The sequence below is a fragment of the Liolophura sinensis genome, chromosome 8 (genome assembly GCF_032854445.1).
Source record: "Liolophura sinensis isolate JHLJ2023 chromosome 8, CUHK_Ljap_v2, whole genome shotgun sequence".
NCBI classification, from domain to species: Eukaryota; Metazoa; Mollusca; class Polyplacophora; order Chitonida; family Chitonidae; genus Liolophura; species Liolophura sinensis.
In genome coordinates, this window is record NC_088302.1 from 3,417,256 (window position 1) to 3,442,136 (window position 24,881).

General features: G+C 40.2%; 1 protein-coding gene across 1 annotated transcript in view; it reads left to right on the top strand.

Annotated features, from left to right (window-relative positions):
• LOC135472417 (focadhesin-like) overlaps nt 1-24,881 on the top strand; it is a 43,562-nt gene that overhangs the window by 16,147 nt on the left and 2,534 nt on the right. The window contains exons 4-10 of the mRNA XM_064751915.1: nt 11,763-11,867; nt 12,616-12,808; nt 13,332-13,544; nt 14,768-14,855; nt 23,141-23,331; nt 24,238-24,519; nt 24,673-24,777. Of these exons, the coding sequence (XP_064607985.1) occupies nt 11,763-11,867; nt 12,616-12,808; nt 13,332-13,544; nt 14,768-14,855; nt 23,141-23,331; nt 24,238-24,519; nt 24,673-24,777 (1,177 nt within the window). The remainder of the gene's footprint in view (nt 1-11,762; nt 11,868-12,615; nt 12,809-13,331; nt 13,545-14,767; nt 14,856-23,140; nt 23,332-24,237; nt 24,520-24,672; nt 24,778-24,881) is intronic.

The following is a 24,881-nucleotide window of genomic DNA, read 5'->3' on the forward strand; positions in this document are numbered from 1 at the left end:
GTAAGCTTTATCATTGAGCATACTGTGTTTCACAGCCTGGTATTTTAGATCAGAACAGCAGTACATAGACAACCAGGTGAAAACTGTAAGCTTTATAATTGAGCATGCTGTGTTTCACAGCCGGGTTTTTTAGATCAGAACAGCAGTACATAGACAACCAGGTGAAAACTGTAAGCTTTATAATTGAGCATACTGTGTTTCACAGCCTGGTATTTTAGATCAGAACAGCAGTACATAGACAACCAGGTGAAAACTGTAAGCTTTATAATTGAGCATACTGTGTTTCACAGCCTGGTATTTTAGATCAGAACAGTAGTACATAGACAACCAGGTGAAAACTGTAAGCTTTATAATTGAGCATACTGTTTTTCACAGCCTGGTATTTTAGATCAGAACAGTAGTACATAGACAACCAGGTGAAAACCGTAAGCTTTATAATTGAGCGTACTGTTTTTCACAGCCTGGTATTTTAGATCAGAACAGCAGTACATAGACAACCAGGTGAAAACTGTAAGCTTTATAATTGAGCATACTGTTTTTCACAGCCTGGTATTTTAGATCAGAACAGTAGTACATAGACAACCAGGTGAAAACTGTAAGCTTTATAATTGAGCATACTGTGTTTCACAGCCTGGTATTTTGGATCAGAACAGCAGTACATAGACAACCAGGTGAAAACTGTAAGCTTTATAATTGAGCATACTGTTTTTCACAGCCTGGTATTTTAGATCAGAACAGCAGTACATAGACAACCAGGTGAAAACTGTAAGCTTTACAATTGGGCATACTGTGTTTCACAGCCTTGTGTTTTCATTGTGCCTGCATGTGTTTGCAGTTTATACTGTACAAGCTGTGTTAAATGTCAATCAAGTGTATGACTATGAACTAGAATTGCACCATTGTTTTGTGACATGAGTTAATCACTTTGGTAAATCAGTGTCCAATGAGATGAAATCATTGTCATAGCGTGCATGGCTGTTAAATTGTAAAAACTGTACAAACATTTGGGGAATTCAGGAACAGCATATATAAGGTATACTCTCAGCTTCTCCAGTGAGTAAATTATTACTTCTAGTGGATCGTGAGCCCCGCAGAAAGAAAGAGACAGACAGTTGTTATAGCCCCAGATTTGTTCTAGATGGACTTTATCTGACATGTAACACAGTTGTATACCTAGGGTTATATGCCCCGTGAAGATAGAGATAATCCAATTACCTGGGGTACTTTACTGATCTGACAAAGTTACTTCTGTCCAACCCGTGTAGCCGAGGGCTTACGATAACTGACCTTATAAGTGACTTGTCTGATAGGACAACAGCAGCAGCACTAATAATGTACCAGTGCTTTGTCAATTGTGACACTGTGACATATGCTTCGGGCCATTTCTTCAAGAAGGCCAAAGCGTGGGCTTCGAATTTCATCTGAAATTAAAATGATACATTGACATTTATATGTCTTGTATAAGATATGTATCCCTGGCACCATCAGCTAAGTTCCTGATCATAGTTTTTGCCAAAGACCATGAGTTGTTCCTTGTTTCTTTTCCAAACCTCCAAGGCCAAATTGAATGTTATACACGTAATATAACTGGACCCTTTACGTTTTGTGAGGGTGTGGGTTGTGATCTAGTGGTTAGAGGCACTCTTCTTAGTCACTGATACACACAAGGTGCGAGCTCAAAGCCAGCCTTGGACAGAGAATTTATATATTCCCTTTGCTCTTAGTCTTAAATCAGAAGTTTTGGTGACTTTAAGCAGTCAGCGCTGTCATGTGGACATGTAGTCTAACGTTCATCGATGACCGTGTCTATCAACAGCATGTGCATATTTCCAGGTTACATGTATGAGAGTTAAATTGTCAGTAACTTGCCATTAAGGCCGGTGGTTTACACCAGACACTTCATCGTAAAAGTAAAAAGTCCTTTAGTATGGCATTATAAGCAACAGTCAGATGAGCAGGATTCTGAACACTCTCCTTTGTTTCACCCTGGGCAGTCGTCTTTGTCAAGCCTGGTCATTACAATCTCATTTTGTCACTTGATAGTTATGCATGTTTGTCACATCCTGAACGTTCTGTGTTGTCTCACCCTGAGCAGTCCTCTTTGTCAAGCCTGGACATTGCAATCCCATTTTGTCACTTGATAGCTATGCATGTTTGTCACATCCTGAACGTTCTGTGTTGTCTCACCCTGGGCAGTCCTCTTTGTCAAGCCTGGACATTACAATCCCATTTTGTCACTGATAGCTATGCCTGTTTGTCACATCCTGAACGTTCTGTGTTGTCTCACCCTGAGCAGTACTCTTTGTCAAGCCTGGACATTGCAATCCCATTTTGTCACTTGATAGCTATGCCTGTTTGTCACATCCTCAACGTTCTGTGTTGTCTCACCCTGGGCAGTACTCTTTGTCAAGCCTGGACATTGCAATCCCATTTTGTCACTGATAGCTATGCATATTTGTCACATCCTGAACGTTCTGTGTTGTCTCACCCTGAGCAGTCGTCTTTGTCAAGCCTGGACATTACAATCTCATTTTGTCACTTGATAGCTATGCATGTTTGTCACGTCCTGAACGTTTTGTGTTGTCTCACCCTGATCAGTCCTCTTTGTCAAGCCTGGACATTACAATCTCATTTTGTCACTTGATAGCTATGCCTGTTTGTCACGTCCTGAACGTTCCGTGTTGTCTCACCCTGATCAGTCCTCTTTGTCAAGCCTGGACATTACAATCCCATTTTGTCACTTGATAGTTATGCCTGTTTGTCACATCCTGAACGTTCTGTGTTGTCTCACCCTGATCAGTACTCTTTGTCAAGCCTGGACATTACAATCTCATTTTGTCACTTGATAGTTATGCCTGTTTGTCACGTCCTGAACGTTCTGTGTTGTCTCACCCTGATCAGTCCTCATGTCAAGCCTGGACATTGCAATCCCATTTTGTCACTGATAGCTATGCCTGTTTGTCACATCCTGAACGTTCTGTGTTGTCTCACCCTGAGCAGTCCTCTTTGTCAAGCCTGGACATTACAATCTCATTTTGTCACTTGATAGTTATGCCTGTTTGTCACGTCCTGAACGTTCTGTGTTGTCTCACCCTGATCAGTCCTCTTTGTCAAGCCTAGACATTGCAATCCCATTTTGTCACTGATAGCTATGCCTGTTTGTCACATCCTGAATGTTCTGTGTTGTCTCACCCTGATCAGTCCTCTTTGTCAAGCCTGGACATTACAATCTCATTTTGTCACTTGATAGTTATGCCTGTTTGTCACATCCTGAACGTTCTGTGTTGTCTCACCCTGAGCAGTACTCTTTGTCAAGCCTGGACATTGCAATCCCATTTTGTCACTTGATAGCTATGCCTGTTTGTCACATCCTGAACGTTCTGTGTTGTCTCACCCTGATCAGTACTCTTTGTCAAGCCTGGACATTACAATCCCATTTTGTCACTGATAGCTATGCCTGTTTGTCACGTCCTGAACGTTCTGTGTTGTCTCACCCTGATCAGTCCTCTTTGTCAAGCCTGGACATTACAATCCCATTTTGTCACTTGATAGTTATGCATGTTTGTCACATCCTGAACGTTCTGTGTTGTCTCACCCTGATCAGTCCTCATGTCAAGCCTGGACATTACAATCCCATTTTGTCACTGATAGCTATGCCTGTTTGTCACATCCTGAACGTTCTGTGCTGTCTCACCCTGATCAGTCCTCTTTGTCAAGCCTGGACATTACAATCCCATTTTGTCACTTGATAGTTATGCCTGTTTGTCACATCCTGAACGTTCTGTGTTGTCTCACCCTGATCAGTCCTCTTTGTCAAGCCTGGACATTACAATCCCATTTTGTCACTGATAGCTATGCCTCTTTGTCACATCCTGAACGTTCTGTGTTGTCTCACCCTGATCAGTACTCTTTGTCAAGCCTGGACATTGCAATCCCATTTTGTCACTGATAGCTATGCATATTTGTCACATCCTGAACGTTCTGTGTTGTCTCACCCTGAGCAGTCGTCTTTGTCAAGCCTGGACATTACAATCTCATTTTGTCACTTGATAGCTATGCATGTTTGTCACGTCCTGAACGTTTTGTGTTGTCTCACCCTGATCAGTCCTCTTTGTCAAGCCTGGACATTACAATCTCATTTTGTCACTTGATAGCTATGCCTGTTTGTCACATCCTGAACGTTCCGTGTTGTCTCACCCTGATCAGTCCTCTTTGTCAAGCCTGGACATTACAATCCCATTTTGTCACTTGATAGTTATGCCTGTTTGTCACATCCTGAACGTTCTGTGTTGTCTCACCCTGATCAGTACTCTTTGTCAAGCCTGGACATTACAATCTCATTTTGTCACTTGATAGTTATGCCTGTTTGTCACGTCCTGAACGTTCTGTGTTGTCTCACCCTGATCAGTCCTCATGTCAAGCCTGGACATTGCAATCCCATTTTGTCACTGATAGCTATGCCTGTTTGTCACATCCTGAACGTTCTGTGTTGTCTCACCCTGAGCAGTCCTCTTTGTCAAGCCTGGACATTGCAATCCCATTTTGTCACTGATAGCTATGCATATTTGTCACATCCTGAACGTTCTGTGTTGTCTCACCCTGATCAGTCCTCTTTGTCAAGCCTGGACATTGCAATCCCATTTTGTCACTGATAGCTATGCCTGTTTGTCACATCCTGAATGTTCTGTGTTGTCTCACCCTGGGCAGTACTCTTTGTCAAGCCTGGACATTACAATCTCATTTTGTCACTTGATAGTTATGCCTGTTTGTCACATCCTGAACGTTCTGTGTTGTCTCACCCTGAGCAGTACTCTTTGTCAAGCCTGGACATTGCAATCCCATTTTGTCACTTGATAGCTATGCCTGTTTGTCACATCCTGAACGTTCTGTGTTGTCTCACCCTGATCAGTACTCTTTGTCAAGCCTGGACATTGCAATCCCATTTTGTCACTGATAGCTATGCCTGTTTGTCACATCCTGAACGTTCTGTGTTGTCTCACCCTGATCAGTACTCTTTGTCAAGCCTGGACATTGCAATCCCATTTTGTCACTGATAGTTATGCCTGTTTGTCACATCCTGAATGTTCCGTGTTGTCTCACCCTGATCAGTCCTCTTTGTCAAGCCTGGACATTACAATCCCATTTTGTCACTTGATAGCTATGCCTGTTTGTCACATCCTGAACGTTCTGTGTTGTCTCACCCTGATCAGTCCTCTTTGTCAAGCCTGGACATTACAATCCCATTTTGTCACTTGATAGTTTTGCCTGTTTGTCACATCCTGAACGTTCTGTGTTGTCTCACCCTGATCAGTCCTCTTTGTCAAGCCTGGACATTACAATCCCATTTTGTCACTTGATAGTTATGCCTGTTTGTCACATCCTGAACGTTCTGTGTTGTCTCACCCTGATCAGTCCTCTTTGTCAAGCCTGGACATTGCAATTCCATTTTGTCACTGATAGCTATGCATGTTTGTCACGTCCTGAACGTTCTGTGTTGTCTCACCCTGAGCAGTACTCTTTGTCAAGCCTGGACATTGCAATCCCATTTTGTCACTGATAGCTATGCCTATTTGTCACATCCTGAACGTTCTGTGTTGTCTCACCCTGATCAGTCCTCTTTGTCAAGCCTGGACATTACAATCCCATTTTGTCACTTGATAGTTATGCCTGTTTGTCACATCCTGAACGTTCTGTGTTGTCTCACCCTGATCAGTCCTCTTTGTCAAGCCTGGACATTACAATCCCATTTTGTCACTTGATAGTTATGCCTGTTTGTCACATCCTGAACGTTCTGTGTTGTCTCACCCTGATCAGTCCTCTTTGTCAAGCCTGGACATTGCAATCCCATTTTGTCACTGATAGCTATGCATGTTTGTCACATCCTAAACGTTCTGTGTTGTCTCACCCTGAGCAGTACTCTTTGTCAAGCCTGGACATTGCAATCCCATTTTGTCACTGATAGCTATGCCTGTTTGTCACATCCTGAACGTTCTGTGTTGTCTCACCCTGAGCAGTACTCTTTGTCAAGCCTGGACATTACAATCTCATTTTGTCACTGATAGTTATGCCTATTTGTCACATCGTGAACGTTCTGTGTTGTCTCACCCTGATCAGTCCTCTTTGTCAAGCCTGGACATTACAATCCCATTTTGTCACTTGATAGTTATGCCTGTTTGTCACATCCTGAACGTTCTGTGTTGTCTCACCCTGATCAGTCCTCTTTGTCAAGCCTGGACATTACAATCCCATTTTGTCACTGATAGCTATGCCTATTTGTCGTTCTGTGTTGTCTCACCCTGATCAGTCCTCTTTGTCAAGCCTGGACATTGCAATCCCATTTTGTCACTGATAGCTATGCATGTTTGTCACATCCTGAACGTTCTGTGTTGTCTCACCCTGAGCAGTACTCTTTGTCAAGCCTGGACATTGCAATCCCATTTTGTCACTGATAGCTATGCCTGTTTGTCACATCCTGAACGTTCTGTGTTGTCTCACCCTGAGCAGTACTCTTTGTCAAGCCTGGACATTACAATCCCATTTTGTCACTGATAGCTATGCCTCTTTGTCACATCGTGAACGTTCTGTGTTGTCTCACCCTGATCAGTCCTCTTTGTCAAGCCTGGACATTACAGTCCCATTTTGTCACTTGATAGTTATGCCTGTTTGTCACATCCTGAACGTTCTGTGTTGTCTCACCCTGAGCAGTCCTCTTTGTCAAGCCTGGACATTACAATCCCATTTTGTCACTTGATAGTTATGCCTGTTTGTCACATCCTGAACGTTCTGTGTTGTCTCACCCTGAACAGTACTCTTTGTCAAGCCTGGACATTGCAATCCCATTTTGTCACTGATAGCTATGCCTGTTTGTCACATCCTGAACGTTCTGTGTTGTCTCACCCTGATCAGTCCTCTTTGTCAAGCCTGGACATTACAATCTCATTTTGTCACTTGATGGCTATGCCTGTTTGTCACATCCTGAACATTCTGTGTTGTCTCACCCTGATCAGTCCTCTTTGTCAAGCCTGGACATTGCAATCCCATTTTGTCACTGATAGCTATGCCTGTTTGTCACATCCTGAATGTTCTGTGTTGTCTCACCCTGATCAGTCCTCTTTGTCAAGCCTGGACATTGCAATCCCATTTTGTCACTGATAGCTATGCCGGTTTGTCACATCCTGAACGTTCTGTGTTGTCTCACCCTGATCAGTCCTCTTTGTCAAGCCTGGACATTACAATCCTATTTTGTCACTTGATAGTTATGCCTGTTTGTCACATCCTGAACGTTCTGTGTTGTCTCACCCTGAGCAGTACTCTTTGTCAAGCCTGGACATTACAATCCTATTTTGTCACTTGATAGTTATGCCTATTTGGCACATCCTGAATATTGCAGCCCCATTCATTGACCGTCATTCTGTAATGAACAATTCTTGAGTATGGTGATAAACAGCCATCAAATCAATACATTTTCATATACATGTATAAGCTATTGTAACAAAGTTTCTGAATTAATTATCTGTGTTGGTAGATTTTGGGTTGAAAAGTAGAACAGTTGTTTCCCTGGTCAGATTGGTGACCTCAATTCTACGCCCTTCAGCTACTGTTATTAGGTTGCGTCGATGAAGCGTTAATTCCAGCATATTTGGACACATTGATGGATGTGCACGGGCACCACCTAGTCTGGAAAATTCTGCGACAGAAAGTAATGACAACTTTGAGGCCATGTAATCCCCCTCTATAATTGATTAATCTGATAAACTTAAAAAACCAAAGTTGCATGCCATCTTGAGTATAGGCATATAGTCAAACATTGGCAAAAATGTAATCTTTAATTTCTTGTGTTTTGTATCGATTAAACTACACTCAAGGAAGTGAACAGTCTCGCAGAAATATTGACCAAAATTTAACCTCCTGTAATCATAGCGAACGGTAGTCATGTTAACCATCGAAGCAGAAACACTAGCTGATTAAAAACTGGCGGCTGTAAATTTAATCGTGTTTTGACAAATGTTACTTGGCCTTCATTGTCAGGATTGCCGGGCTGCTCATAGCGCCCCAGGCTGGTAGGAGGGAGCTGATTGGCTCACAAGGCCTTGATTAAGCGCTGACAGGTGGGCTCCTCCAGACGTTGACAAAAGAGTTACTTCCTGTAATACTCGACTCAGTTCGTGGTATTACTGACATTCTCTCTGCCATTCCCTTCATGCTGCTGTCTGTCAAATCTGAAACAGAAGGCATGTTCCAATACAACTGAATGTGTGTTAATTTTCTTTTATAATAGGGTAACTCCCACAACTATTGAACTCTATAGCATCTCTTTACTATATAGTGATTCCCGTATCAGCTGTTGAAACTGTAATAGCTTGTAGGGCAGCGTCTGTAGACATTGGTGAATTTTGTGTGTGTATGTAGAGAGTATATAGTGACCTGCGAGGTCATCATGAGAAGCAGACTGGATCCAGGCTGTTCATGTCACATTAGCAATTACACCATTGTAAAAAAAATTGTCATTGGCATGTGATTTTTGTTCATTGGCATGTGATTTTTGTTCATTGGCATATGATTTTTGTACATTGGATGTGACTTTTGTACATTGGCATCAGATGCTTGTTCATTGGCATATGATTTTTGTTCATTGGCATGGGTATTTTCTCTTTAAATGTACAATGGATGCACAAAGAAAAAACTTAAGTATTGCCCTGGAGGTTTGTAATTTTTTCTCTGTGTAAATACAAGTGGAGACTGAAAGCCCTCGGCCTGAAACAAGAAATAGAAAACTGAAATAATCTTTAGTTTTCAACACAATCTCCCTCTAATTCAATACATTTTCCACATTTCATATACAATGCCTTAATACTGTACCATTAAGAAAAATATTCTTTGTCTTTCCCCTCAGAATGTTCGTTCACTATCTCCTTGATGTTTTCTTCATCCTCAAACCTTTTCCCTCGCAGGTGACCTTGTTGGGTTGAGCAGTGTGAAGGGGTGCATTGAATTGCAAAAAGAGGACGCCTTCTCAACAATGGCTTGTTGTTCCTTGATCAAAAGGCCAGCATATGTCCCATTTAATGTAGGCAGGAAATCAATGAGAAGAATCCCTTCACAATCCTGAAAGATTGTGGCCATGAGCTTGGATGCCGACTTTTGAACTCTGAATCCTCTGCATCAACAGCTGTTTGGATTTCGTCGAGTATGGCGTCTGCGCGTGGTAACGATACAAGAGCAAACTTTGTCTGAATTGTCCATGCACAGCTCCAAAAACTCACGAAAATTCAACTTGCCTCTGTTTGTCAAGCAGAGTGACCTTTTTCAGTACCCAACGTGCACATATTTTTTGCACATGAAAATGTACCAGCAAAATTTCTCCAACTCATTCCTTACTCATCTTAAGAGCTTCAGTCATCTGTCACAACCTCATGCTACAATCTTTTAGCACAAGTTCCTTGACTTTGTCAATGTTTTTGTCAGTCACTGCCGTTGATGGGTGGCCAGAACGGCTGTCGTTGTGATTCACTCTCATCCATGCCAGAACAGTTGACACCAGCGTTTCACTGTAGAGTATTGCCTCAAAAATGTTCTTGAGCATTTTATTTCTCTTCGTGAGGAATTTGATCGCTGTGCGTTGCTCAAGATTGAAGTACATATAGAATGTTGATTCATCAGACATGGTGATGTTTTAAGTACAACTACTTACATGTATATCGTATACAATGACCACAAGAACCTGTGACTTCTTTTATATATTGATAAGGATCTGATCTAACCAACAAAAATGAGCAGATGACTCCTTAGACCCAGAACTTTCAGCCTCCCCTCATACATGGAGACACTGCCACCACCAACTGCCAAACATCAGACTCCGGAGGGATGAGATGCATAGTGGCGGAGCTAATATTATCCTGACAGATGAAGGCTTTACACATTTTTGAACTTTAGCCAGTTTTATTGTGTGAAAACTACTTCAACCATTTTACAATGTTATGATTAATTTCTGAACTTTGATGACTTTTGCAGTGTTGTGTTGCTGCCATATTTTTACATGCAGGTGTCACATTTGTTTTCTGTGAGATCAGGTTGTCGGTAATGTGGTAACACCAGTCATATCCAGTATAAGGGGACTGGGTGGAGTGTCATGTCTGGTGTCTTCAGCATGATACTTCAGTGGCGACTGCACTGAGGTGGCATGGACTTGCCCAAGAAGACACAATATATGTATATGCACCTAATGACTCCTTGTTGTCAAACTGAAAATGCAAGTAATACATTAGGATATACAGTCTGGACGTCTGTCTGTCTGTCTGTCTATCTGTCTCTGTGTGTAATCATTACCTTAAAACATTTCCTTCTACAGCTGTAATTGGATTTCTTGAAATATGCATGACCCGCAGAGACCATGTGGGGATGTGCCTGTGCTGTATGGGTTGCACAGTATCATTTATTTCCATTGTATTATTGCCCTTTAATGGCTTCCTCTCTGGTCGTACCTGGGAAAGTCTGCCAGCAACCGGCCTCCCACCATAATTCTGGCCCTCGTCGTATAAGGGATATATTCTTAAGTACAGTGTAAAACACCAATTTAATAAATAAAATAAATATTAGCCTTTAAACATAGAATAAGGACTTAAGGATATTGAATGCATGATAATGTTGTAGGCTGGTCTCTCGGTGTTGACGTATAGTGTATATGTCCATCATTCCCTGGTTTTCCATTTCTCTTCATACACGTAAACCATATCTGCATGCTGAGTATTCTGACATTAGTTGACATGCCTCATCATGCTGAGTGGGCATGAGCCTATAATACTGAAGGCAAGAAAGCCGCCCACTCGAGCCATTATACTGATATGGGTCTACCAGTCTTTCCTCTATCCCCTTAATGCTCAACACCAAGCAAGGAAACTACAACTTCCTCTTTTAAGGTCTCAGATGTGACCCCACCCAGGATTGACACTGGATCTGCCACCCCGAAGGGGACACTCTACCAACTGAGCCTTGGAGGCAGGGGTTGGAGAGCTTACAAAGTAGCAAACAACCTGCCCACTTTGTATTGAACCATTTATATTTGTGTCATAATGCCATAGATCTCCAAATTGTTTCGCCTCCTTTCTGTGATTGTTTGGTATGAAAACACATTTTTATCTTCAAAACCTTAGAGAAGCAGGACACGACCTATGAATATAACAACTCCTGAATGGTGTCATTGAGAAATGACATATCAGTATAGAACTGCATACCAGTATAGAACACATGTATCTTCATAACTACCAATGCTGGATTTATCTGTGGGTCTTCTGTACCTGATATGTGGTCAGCACAGGAGCTTTGGCATACTTTCTCAAGTCAGATCTTTTATTCGATCTCTTTTGGAATCTGGTTGAAAATAATATTTGTGACCATAGCCAATTGGATCAGGTCAAGCTGTAGGTTATTAGTTGTGCTGTTTTAGTCATAAATCAGATACAATTTTTGAACATGAGATATACTTTGAACTTAATTAAACCTAAAGACTTGAGCTTTACTGGTGTTTGAGTGGTTAGCGTGCCAGCACAGTGAAAAAACTCAAACATGTCTCACCAATGCGGCCACTGTGAATTCGATTCCAGCACATGCTGGTTTCCTCTCCAGTCATACACGTACGTGGGATGGTCAGATAGCAACCTGCGTATGGGTTTCTGCCTGACTTCCTCCCACCATTAATGTTGGCTGCCATCATATAAGTGAGATATTGAAGTGTTTAGACCAACGTAGCATATTTTATGTTGTAGGAGCCCACCACATCCATTCATCACAATATTCACCAATCGGCCTGAAGAGTCATGGCCGCTTCTTCAACAGGAAGTCTATGTAATCTGCTGCCATGCCAGCAAAAGGTAAAGAATCCGTTCTTATATCACTGTTTAATATTTAAAATTGGAAAGAATTTATCATTCTGTATTTTCATAGTGTCAGAAAATCATGGAAAATTTTCTGTTAGAATGTTGCTGGCTCAAATTGTGAACTCCTTCAGAGTTTTCTATTATGTATACCTCAGTTCTAAGTTGTAAACTGATGCTCATTTAGAAGTCAGTTTAGCAGGGTTTAAGTTGTCCTCATTGAGTAATTCACATGTGGTCATGTCCCATACTAAGTGATAAAGCTATATTGAATATCTCTGTTCAATAACACTGCCAATAATACTGTCATTGTAAGGTCAGTCCATATACGCATCAGGTGCTTTGACCAACTTTCACAAAAGTTTTTTTGTTTTTTGCTCTTTTCAGGGTGAGCGTGTCAATCATAAGATATGTTTCTAAAATTAAAACTTTCCACAATTTCACAACACGTTTGGTGATATTTTTTCACAAATCTGCATTGGGCATCTGTGTTGCTGAGCTCTTTAAACGGTCATTTGGAAAGAATAGTTGAAGACATTCTACAGTTTACATACTTGTACCCATAGTAATGATGACCTACGTGTAAGTGTACAGCTATCCACTTGTGAGCACGACATGTAACTAAGCCTTTGTTGCTATTTTAAAGTGTTTCTTTAAATAAATGAAGTGATGCTCCTTCTCTGTTTATATGTTTGTGATGTATCGTTTGGCTTAAAAGTCTTCTGTGTTTTTATTAATATTCTAGATCAGAAGAGCATATTGTGTCCATGTTGGCACCCTTCCTCAAGTTTGTCCTCCTGCATCCACAACCATCTCAACAGTTATTTCCCCTGAGACAAGTCCTCCAGAAAGTGCTGCTTCTAGTTTGCAGAAAAGGAAGCCATCGAATCAGAGAGCAGCTTATCTCCTTTTTGGCCAACAACATTGCAGTTCTACAGGTTGATTGTACACAAAAAGCCACATATTTCCTTCAGGATGTTCTGTTGCATTTCTTTTTTGTTTGTTTTTTTTTTTCAACTTTTTTTTTTGTTTTGTCATAATTACCCTAGATGTTATGCCTTTAATTTGAGAGAATAATTCATTTCTGTGACAGGGGCAATGGCTGATGAAAATTGAAATGGTTAATCCATTCAATTAGAATATTGCTTTTAGTATTCCCGATAGACAGGCTAGAATAAGCGAGAATAAAGAGGAATATTGCAGAATGAAAACAAATTGCCTCAAGCAAAGATGTTTGTGTGCTATAGGTTGCCTGCAGTAAGATGGCATAACTTATATACCACTCGTGGACACAATTAAAGTAGTTTCTCTTTTCTTCGTTTTTGCATTCAATGCCAGATTTTTAGTTTGACAAATTGCAGTGCATTTGAGCCTAACATTAGTGACAAAAAGATAATTATTTTTTGAAAACTGAATAAATCTTTTACAATATTTAGTTGTTTACTAAATTCTTTTTGACAGATAGATACCCTTGAGACCTTTTCAAATGCCAGTGATTTTGTGATGGCTTTAACCGACATTGGCCTGGAAGACTCGGCTGTTTGTGGACATGAGTGTCTTGACAAGCTGATTAGAGGTCTTATGGGACTTGTAAGTTTCTCTGTCAGCAGGTCAGGCTGGCCAGGGCTGAGGATTACTGACATCATACATCAGACGGCGCGACACTGTCCCCAGGTACGTCACGGTAGCCATGCCCATCAACAAATCTGGGCATCTGATCCACTCAGAAAGTCAGCTGGCTAATCAGAGTTAATATCTTCAGAGTACCACAGTAATGCTGGGTGAAGGTGTGATGCACATGAAGCTTTATATAGTAAGCTGTGTCTCATGCTAAAAGTTAACCTGTGACCATTGACCATCAAGCGCTCAATCATGCTAATCTAGCTCTTACTGGATCAGCAGGAGGTGAATTAAGACCAGAGGGTTTGTCAGGTACTGACTGAGTTGTGGTAACTAATTCACCAAGGCTCTGACACACTTTTCTAAAGCTCTGAACTTGAGAGACAAAGAAGAAATCATGTAATATTTCCTTTCATTATCCAGTCAAATAAAACTATACAAATTTGGTTAATTTTATAAATGCTTTTTTGGGCATTTGTTTTCTTTTAACTCGAACAGATTGATGACAAAGGTGATAAATGCACTTTGTTTGCTTATTGAATGCTACATCTTTGCAGTGTACACCTGAAAGCCAAATTAGCTTGAGGAAGTATTCTTCTGATATATATATTGTCTGTTTTTATAATTCAAATTGTTTTCGAAAGTTTTTGGTTTTCCCCTGAAACAATTATGTGTGGTTGACAATTAAATGAGAAAATTAAAGTATGCTTTGGTGGCTAAATAGTCAGCATTTTGTGTGAGGGTATATGGTTACCATTTAGGATCGGTGACCAGGTCAGCATTTTGTGTGAGGGTATATGGTTACCATTTAGGGTCAGTGACCAGGTCAGCATTTTGTGTGAGGGTATATGGTTAACATTTAGGGTCAATGACTGGGTTAGCATTTTGTGTGAGGGTATATGGTTAACATTTAGGGTCAGTGACCAGGTCAGCGTCTTGCCATGTATACCTCTTTGTCACATTGTAAACTTTGGCTGATTTATTACACATCTGTATGTACTGAAGAAGTACTGGCCATATACTACGCTGTTCACTGCAGGTTACATGTAAGATCATGGTGTATAATGTAATGTGACATGGGTAGTAAATGATTAGCAGTCAGTCTAGGGCTAGTGAAAAGAAACATATCTGTATGGATTTTGATGGCATTACATTGTGTTCATGATTTACATCATAGTACATGTAAGTCCTGTGTACAGATTTAATATTTTGAATGATTTCCAATTTGAATATGTTGACATGTTTTCATGAGTTCTAATTGGTTCTTACGTTGGTAGGTGATAGCCAATGACGACCTCCTGGTATCTGTGACATCAGTGTTGCTGAATGCCCCCATGGACTTGCTCTTCAATCTTCTCTCTGTCGGTAAGACATTGCTACATAAGTGAGCATGCCATTGTACAGTTTAACTTCACAAGACAGAATGTACATCATATGGTCTTGTTAAGAAGTCGATCTGGTTTGTGGCAAAACAGTTTTTCTTGTTGCCAGTATAGATAAGTATGATGTAGCTTGTAGAGAGTGAAAGAGGATTTTGCTGAGGAATGAAAACCTTGCAGGTCGGCACATATGGGATGGTAAGCGTAAGTTGTTTGCAAATCACTAAGATCAGAGCTTTAATTTACAATCATCATCCTCTTGCATGGAGGGATTGCCAGTCAAGATAGTCGTCAATTACTGTCAGAAATTACAATCAGATCGATCCTGTTGTAAATACTTACAGTCGTCACAAAATTAAGGTCAAGTACAAATACACGTATTTGCCTTGGATAGATTGTTAGTAATGTTGGACTCCATTGCAGAGATGTGCAATTTGACTGTCTCAAAAGAATCACAAGTTATGCACATGTTGTTAGCACCTGAATCATTATGATTATGAAGGCAAGAAAAAGTTTTTGACTGGTACATTGCCCATGTACACAGACCACCATCATGTATGAGTCAGATTTGGTGTACGATTGAGATTGTAACTCCGAAAGTTTACAATAGCCTTCCTTTTGGCAGGAAGCCTAGTTTATTTCTACAATCGTAAACTCAATCGAAGTGTTTACAATCTATTGTAGCTACAATCTGTGTGTGTATTTGGGGGCCCAGCTGATTATAGTCAACCCTTGAGCTTAATCTAGAATGTTGATGCCTAGACCAGCTCATCCTAACGAGACCCCCCCCCCCCCCCACATGTAATGCACATTGGCTCAGTAATCATTGTATTTGATGTGAGTATATTCGATGCTAATTGCAAATCTTTGATCGAATTAATCCAACAAATAAATCTGAGGTATTAAAATTTTAATTTTGTCTCAAGTTGTCACATCTGAAGGCAAGGCTTGGATCTTTAGTGAACCTTGGAAAGGATGCAAATGGCCCCCTGGGTTAGTGCCTGAAAAATCAGAACAGTTATGGCATACCTTGTTTTTGTGTTGCTACAATTGATTATTATATGTCAATAAGTATCTATACACAGAAATGTTGTGAATTTTAATATACACAAACGTGGTTGTATCCATGAAATTTGTCTGTGTTTTTGGATATTTAGGAATGTTTTTGTGGGAATATATGGACTGATTGAATTATACCATAACAGCCGATGTAGTTATATCACTACAAGAACCACACAAAGAATTTCACGAGTTTCAGTTTGTTTTCCTGTTTATAGGTTATAATATTGTCAAACAGTTCATGTGTACTAAAAATCCACTGTCAGCACAATCATTTGATTGGCATAACTGTAGTCATAGCCATGCATGTTTGATTGGTACACACGACTCACAGAAATGTGACAACATATTAGATGTAGCTCAGAAAATATGAAGAATGAGAAGTGTGCAGGTAACAGAAAAACATCTCAGTGTTTTGTCTTTGTGCATAGACAGGCTTACATGGAAATGCCTCCAGTCTTGTTTTGACAAACTCAGTGTGTTTTTAACACAGCCTTTTCACGATTTTGTCACCCCAGAAACTGATAACTTTGTCTGATGTTTCAGATAATCGCACATAATATAATAAAACTTTAATCCCCATGTGTTTTGTTGCTCAGTTTTCAGTGAAAGATATAAATCTTGTTAAATGGAAATTATTTTTGTACTGTCATTTGAATAGTGGGTAATAAGAACTACACATGCCACCAGGTTAGTCTTTCATGTGGTGTTAATTTGCTGCCAGAACAATTGTTCTTGCTTCAGATTGGTCCCATTGGATAATAAAAACGTGGAAGAGTACATTTGATTTCAGATAAATTGGGACCAGTTTGCTTGTGTATTTATACTTAACCATGTTGAATTTCATGATATTTATACATGACCATGTTGAGTTTCATGGTATTTAAATGTGACCATGTTGAGTTTCATGGTGTTTATATGTGACCTTGTTGGTGAGTTTCATGGTATTTATACGTGACCATGATAGTGAGTTTCATGGTGTGTATACATGACCATGATGGTGAGTTTCATGGTGTTTATACGTGACCATGATAGTGAGTTTCATGGTGGTTATATATGACCATGATGATGAGTTTCTTGGTGTTTATACGTGACCATGATAGTGAGTTTCATGGTGTTTATATGTGACCATGATAGTGAGTTTCATGGTGTTTATACGTGACCATGTTGAGTTTCATGGTGTTCATATGTGACCATGTTGAGTTTCATGGTGTTTATATGTGACCTTGTTTAGTTTCATGGTATTTATATGTGATCATGTTGAGTTTCATGGTGTGTATACATGACCATAATAGTGAGTTTCATGGTGTGTATACATGACCATGATGTTGAGTTGTGTGTGATCATGATGTTATTGAGTTTCATGGTATTTATACGTGACCATGATAGTGAGTTTCATGGTGTTTATACGTGACCATGATAGTGAGTTTCATGGTATTTAGATGTGACCATGATGGTGAGTTGCATGGTGTTTATATGTGACCTTGTTGAGTTTCATGGTATTTATATGTGATCATGTTGAGTTTCATGGTGTTTATGTGTGACCTTGTTGAGTTTCGTGGTATTTATATGTGATCATGTTGAGTTTCATGGTGTTTATATGTGACCTTGTTGAGTTTCGTGGTATTTATATGTGATCATGTTGAGTTTCATGGTATTTAGATGTGACCATGATGGTGAGTTTCATGGTGTTTATATGTGACCTTGTTGAGTTTCGTGGTATTTATATGTGATCATGTTGAGTTTCATGGTGTTCAGATGTGACCATGTTGAGTTTCATGGTGTTTAGATGTGACCATGTTGAGTTTCATGGTGTTTAGATGTGACCATGTTGAGTTTCATGACTGAATTATGACAGCAGTTGCCCTTATAATGACATCAGACTATTAACTTTCCCTCAAGCGAATTACAGTATGTAGTTCAATCAGTCATACTGCAAACCTTTAACCTTATCAACCACTAAAGGACTTTTTTCCATGGAATTCAAGCATACAATTATCAAAATGAAGCTAAAACTGTTCTTTTGGGCCACTAAAGATGTAAGCTTCATAAAAGTACAAATTAGTTCTCTATACCCCATACATCACGCAAAATGTTTCAAAATATAAGTTGCTGAGACGATTGAAAAGGCTGAAGAATTAGGGTAAATAGGTTCTCCATTTTGTTTTTATTAAGCTGTCTTGTGAATTGAAAATCATAAATAGCTGTTAATTATTATGTGGTAATGACGTCAACATCACAGCTGGTATGTACATGTTTAGCATCTGTGAGTTTGTCCCAAGTTTTTGGTTCTTCTGCTGTTCCTTTTTTATGGGAGGAGCCTCAGGATTGCCTTCATGTGGTTGGCTATTCAACTTGTAACACACTTTGATGCTCAGGTAGTATTAGTCTTATCTCATAAGGCTGTTACTATGGTTAAAATTATCAAGGGTAAATAGCACCAAATTAAGGCTTTCTTTGCAAAGGCCCTTTGTCTGCACATCGAAGAAATGGCTTGGACTATCTGTCTCCTTTAGTAACCAAGCCGAACGTCTAGGGAATCTCCTCTAATTTAAATACCTGTTGAAATGGAAGTCTTATTAATTTGCAGAATTAAAATCGGTTGCTCCTTGGGGAAACATTTTTTTTTCTGAAGCCCATGTGGATGGTTAGACTAATTTAACTTTTTACAGGCGATAATCTATAACATTGTGCATATACTGAAGCTGTACAGCTGGTAAATGAAGGAGGCCTCAGCAAGATTTGTCAGGCTATCAGGTGAATAAGTGCAATTTTACATTTTATTGCGCAGTAATAAAGAGCTGATAAAGGATATTTGAGACTGAATCGTGAGAAAGAGCCAAGATTAGATATGCGCTCGAACAGCAGTTTAAATTGGTCAATAGAACATTTCCACATGGCTTCATTTGTTCCGGATTTCTAAACTGTACAGTAAATCCCACTGCCTAAAACCCGGCTCACTGTCACATGTTCAGTAATGTCCTTCCTGGCAGATTATACATGCTTGGTGGTGGATGGTTTAAATGTACATGTATCCATGGTTATATGATAATTGGATTAGAATGTATGATATATCCGTACACGTGACATGGGGCATATTTATCGTTGTTTAATATGCAAAACTGACAAAATTTACATGTGTGACCTAATTAATAACATTATATGATACATGATTATTAATACTATTAAAATGTTATTAACATCATGTAGACAGATTTCATGTCCAGATATTTACTCCATCAGTCAAGAAAGATTTAATTAACAACTAAATTTGGCTTGTGTGGAAGTAGCTGTTTCATAATCCCTCAATTGTATTTTAGAAATGTTGGCGGTAGCTTAGGGCCAGGGCGTGGAGGAGGGAGGGGTGGGTGACATTCTCTACATGAGCAGACTGCTGAAGAGTTTCAATTTCTCTTTCAAGAGTTTTCATATCTGCATGATGTCTCCATTTTTGACAAGGTGTCCCGGCTGATCGTTAGGCTATGTACATGTATCTAATAAGCCCCTAACCTGTGACGTCACAGGCCTGAATCAAACTTTCATGTCACAAGGCTACCTGTGGTATAACCATGACAAGCCCGTCACAACGAGGTTGTACACATTACAGGCACCTGTATTTAGCGTCTAAATGTCATAAGTGGCCACTGTCTGCCAGGACCGAACGATTTTCCGTGTTAAACGACCTGTAATATGCGGACACCTGTCCAAGGTGGCCAGTATATATTGTAACATATTCCAATATCAACCTGCCCTACACGGCCAGCGGCCACTATATATTGTAACAAAGTCCAATATCAACCTGCCCTACGCAGCCAGCGGCCACTATATATTGTAACAAAGTCCAATATCAACTGGCCCTGCGCGGCCAGCGGCCACTATATATTGTAACAAAGTCCAATATCAACCTGCCCTACGCAGCCAGCAGCCACTGTATATTGTAACAAAGTCCAATATCAACCGGCCCTGCGCGGCCAGCGGCCACTATATATTGTAACAAAGTCCAATATCAACCTGCCCTACACGGCCAGCAGCCACTGTATCTTGTAACAAAGTCCAGGATCAACCTGCCCTACGCGGCCAGCAGCCACTGTATATTGTAACAAAGTCCAGGATCAACCTGCCCTACGCAGCCAGCAGCCACTGTATATTGTAACAAAGTCCAATATCAACCTGCCCTACGCAGCCAGCAGCCACTGTATATTGTAACAAAGTCCAGGATCAACCTGCCCTACGCAGCCAGCAGCCACTGTATATTCTAACAAAGTCCAGTATCAACCTGCCCTACGAGACCGGTGGCTGCTATATATTGTAACATCATCCAGTATCAACCTGCCCTGCGCGGGCAGCGGCCATTATATATTGTAACAAATTCCAGTATCAACCTGCCCTACGAGACCGGTGGCTGCTATATATTGTAACATCATCCAGTATCAACCTGCCCTACGCGGGCAGCGGCCATTATATATTGTAACAAATTCCAATATCAACCTGCCCTACGAGGCCAAGATTTGCAAAAGTAATGATGATCGGAGATTCAAAAATTTCAAACTGGCGGGCGCAAACTTCGGTAGCTTTGATAGTAATTGAAAATTTGCAGTGTAACCAGCATTTTTGTCTTGACCAGTGAAGTTTGTGGTTTACTGCTCAAAAGCAGTAAAGCCTCTTTGCTTGATGCCCAGCTGTCATAACACCCACTGGCAGGAAAGGGGATCAGTCCTATGTAGTGGCTATCTGAAGTGTGAAAGCAATAAAGTCCAAGTGGGGAAAACAGGACATAATCTGACCGCCTGTGGTTCCATCCCAGAATTGTTTGTTTGACAAAGTATCTGGCTTGTCTGGCCATTATCTTTGTAGGGACCTGGAGTTGTGTCTTCCTTTTGGTTTGCCAAAATGTGACCTCTCACAAACACCTTTTGAACCTCCCTGATCCACACAAAAGTATGTTGTTGTTGTTTCATCGGCAATGGCAAACCAAATAAATTTTCATACGGCTCAGTGATCTAGCTGCGATTCATAGTTCTATGGTTTATTGGAATATCCAAACTGGCGCAGAACTGTATAGACCATGAAAATATTGGTGGGAAAAGTGCTCACACAGTCGCTGACTTAAAACTCGGGTTGTGAGCGCTTGTTTATGTACACTTTGTGTGAAGACCATTACGTCTTTAGGCTTATAACCTTCACTACTTAATTTTTTGAGATATGATATTAGGATAATGTTATATATCTACTAAATACATGTAGGCATAAACATTGACCATATCTGAAATGAATAACAATAAAACAGAAACGTGTTGGCTCAGTCTTTTACCCAGCCTGCTCTAAGCGGCCACTTTTTTAGTCTCCTTCACTGGCCAGATACAACAGGTTCGAGTGTAGTTTGGTTCCAAGGTTGTATGGTTTATCCCATAAAGCTGGCAGAAGTTGTACATACACATGTATATGTAGAAGTTTGTTAGGCTTTTTGTGGTTTACTGCTCAAAAGCTACCCCCACAGAATGGGCAGAGGTTGTACACCAATGTTTGTTTGGTTCCTGGCAAGACTGTGTGGTTTACCTCATAAAACTGTTCATATGTGAGTTTGTTAGGCTATTGTCAAGGTTCTGTAAAGTTGGCATAGATTGTACACATATAAGGTTGTTGGGTTATTGGCAAGGTTCTGTAAAGTTGGCATAGGTTGTACACATATATGGTTGTTAGGGTTATTGGCAAGGTTCTGTAAAGTTGGCATAGGTTGTACACATATATGGTTGTTAGGTTATTGGCAAGGTTCTGTAAAGTTGGCATAGGTTGTACACATATAAGGTTGTTAGGTTATTGGCAAAGTTCTGTAAAGTTGGCATAGGTTGTACACATATATGGTTGTTAGGTTATTGGCAAGGTTCTGTAAAGTTGGCATAGATTGTACACATGTAAGGTTAGGTTATTGTCAAGGTTCTGTAAAGTTGGCATAGGTTGTACACATATAAGGTTGTTAGGTTATTGGCAAGGTTCTGTAAAGTTGGCATAGGTTGTACACATATATGGTTGTTAGGTTATTGGCAAGGTTCTGTAAAGTTGGCATAGGTTGTACACATATATGGTTGTTAGGTTGTTGGCAAGGTTCTGTAAAGTTGGCATAGGTTGTACACATATATGGTTGTTAGGTTATTGGCAAGGTTCTGTAAAGTTGGCATAGGTTGTACACATATATGGTTGTTAGGTTATTGTCAAGGTTCTGTAAAGTTGGCATAGATTGTACACATGTAAGGTTAGGTTATTGTCAAGGTTCTGTAAAGTTGGCATGGATTGTACACATGTAAGGTTAGGTTATTGTCAAGGTTCTGTAAAGTTGGCAAAGGTTGTACACATATAAGGTTGTTAGGTTATTGTCAAGGTTCTGTAAAGTTGGCATGGATTGTACACATGTAAGGTTAGGTTATTGTCAAGGTTCTGTAAAGTTGGCATAGGTTGTACACATATAAGGTTGTTAGGTTATTGTCAAGGTTCTGTAAAGTTGGCAAAGGTTGTACACATATAAGGTTGTTAGGTTATTGTCAAGGTTCTGTAAAGTTGGCATGGATTGTACACATGTAAGGTTAGGTTATTGTCAAGGTTCTGTAAAGTTGGCATAGGTTGTACACATATAAGGTTGTTAGGTTATTGTCAAGGTTCTGTAAAGTTGGCATAGGTTGTACACATATAAGGTTGTTAGGTTATTGTCAAGGTTCTGTAAAGTTGGCATAGATTGTACACATATAAGGTAGTTAGGTTATTGGCAAGGCTCTGTCAAGCTGGCATAGGTGGTACACATATAAGGTTGTTAGGTTATTGGAAAGGTTCTTTAGGTTTCCATTATGCAATTCTTTTTGTTTCCGCTATGCACCCCTTTAGGTTTCCTCTATGCACTCCTTTAGGTTTCCTCTATGCACTCCTTTAGGTTTCCTCTAGGCACTCCTTTATGTTCCCTCCAGGCATTTGTTCAGGTTTACTCTATGCACTCATTTATGTTTCCTCTATGCACTTCTTTAGGTTTCCTCCAAGCACTCCTTTAGGTTTCTTCCAAGCACTCTGAAGGTTTCCACTTTTTGTCAATTGCTGTGCTATTAATACAATAAAATACATGCCAGCCAGTTTATATATGAGTCTGATATGCTGCAGAGTCAACAAGTTGTGCAGTTTGTATGGGCAGGTGTATTTATGCCTGATGTTTTTTGTCTTGATTGGTTCCAGTGAAGATTGCCCTGCTGACCCCAGAGGCTCTGTGTCCAGTTGTAATTGGAATGACCATCATGCCTGTGGTTCAGGTTCTAGCCCTACCATCACCAATCATAATGGAGAAAGATTTGAGGAGATGCCAGCATGTAGCCGCAGACATCATAAACTTGATACAAACTGGATTGTGCATCTCCAAGAACACACAGGTGGGTCCATTAGTCAGTCTTTACATGCACCTGAAAATTTCAATTCAAAACGAGTACATTTAGGCGCAGATGTAGATGCACCATGAACTCTATGTCTCCTGATGGTATGACCTCGTTTGGGTTTCCAGTTATTCATGTTATTAGGCGCAGATGTAGATGCACCATGAACTCTATGTCTCCTGATGGTATGGCCTCGTTTGGGTTTCCAGTTATTCATGTTATTAGGCGCAGATGTAGATGCACCATGAACTCTATGTCTCCTGATGGTATGGCCTCGTTTGGGTTTCCAGTTACTGATGTTATTAGGCGCAGATGTAGATGCACCATGAACTCTATGTCTCCTGATGGTATGACCTCGTTTGGGTTTCCAGTTATTCATGTTATTAGGCGCAGATGTAGATGCACCATGAACTCTATGTCTCCTGATGGTATGGCCTCGTTTGGGTTTCCAGTTATTCATGTTATTAGGACAGTCTGTTGGAGCTAGTGCATGTGTACTGATGAATGTGTTTTGATATATTTTCTGAATCAGTTTAGCCCTCAGAGCTTCTGGCATCCTTTCCTGGGATGATGATTGTGATAATAATTAGAACTGCAGTTGTCTTCTATTAGAATCTTGTGGAAAGGAAACCATTTGGCAAAATAGGGTTTTGCTTGTTTTTATCACTATAAATACAATTTTTTTTGAGCTGTATAAGTATTCCAAACAGGGAAGAAGTGTCAGAACAGTTTGTCATCTGTTGTTTTCATTAAAACATTTAATGCATTTTAAATTGTTATGCTTGTCATTCCATTCTGGTTACTGATGTGCCTCTAAACTGTTTCTTCATTTCATCTTCTGAATGAAAAACACATCCAAAGTATAACAAAAAAATGTTTGTACAGTGTTTTCTATTTCTTTTATAGGATAGTTCAGCAAAACTGGAGCCACCGAGCTGTCACTATCTTGTCACCAGTGATCTTTTTTTACACTCGTATATTTCCAATCAAGCCAAAGTATTTTCAACCAGCAGCAGGACAACTGTGAATTGGCTGATAAGCCTAAAGAAATCATTGGCCGACATGGACAGTATACCACGACCATTGACCAATCTATTGGTAGCATTGTTAGTGACCTCAGAGAAGGCAGATGTCACGACCTTGACATTGGAGATCATTGCAGACATTGCCAAGAAAGATCAGTCTCAGGTATAATACTAGTAGATAAATATTTTTGAAACAATGACATTGTTTTGAGGTCTTGAATTAAATTTTAAACCATTTATGGACACGTTTTAAGATATTTCTAGTATGCTAAATTTACCTCCTCTTCACTGCCAATTCTGGTTGAATATCTTTCAGGCTCCAAGCTTTCTGTCGGTGTTGTTGTATGAGCTAGGTAGACATGATTCACCAGAGAGACGATTGTCCATCCTGAACACTATACCCTCTGTGGCCACACACAAGGTCAGAAACTTTCTGTATCTCGTTGTTGTCGGGGGCCTCCGTGGCTCAGTTGGTTAGCGCGCTAGCGCAGCGTAGTGACCCAGAAGCCTCTCACCAATGCGGTC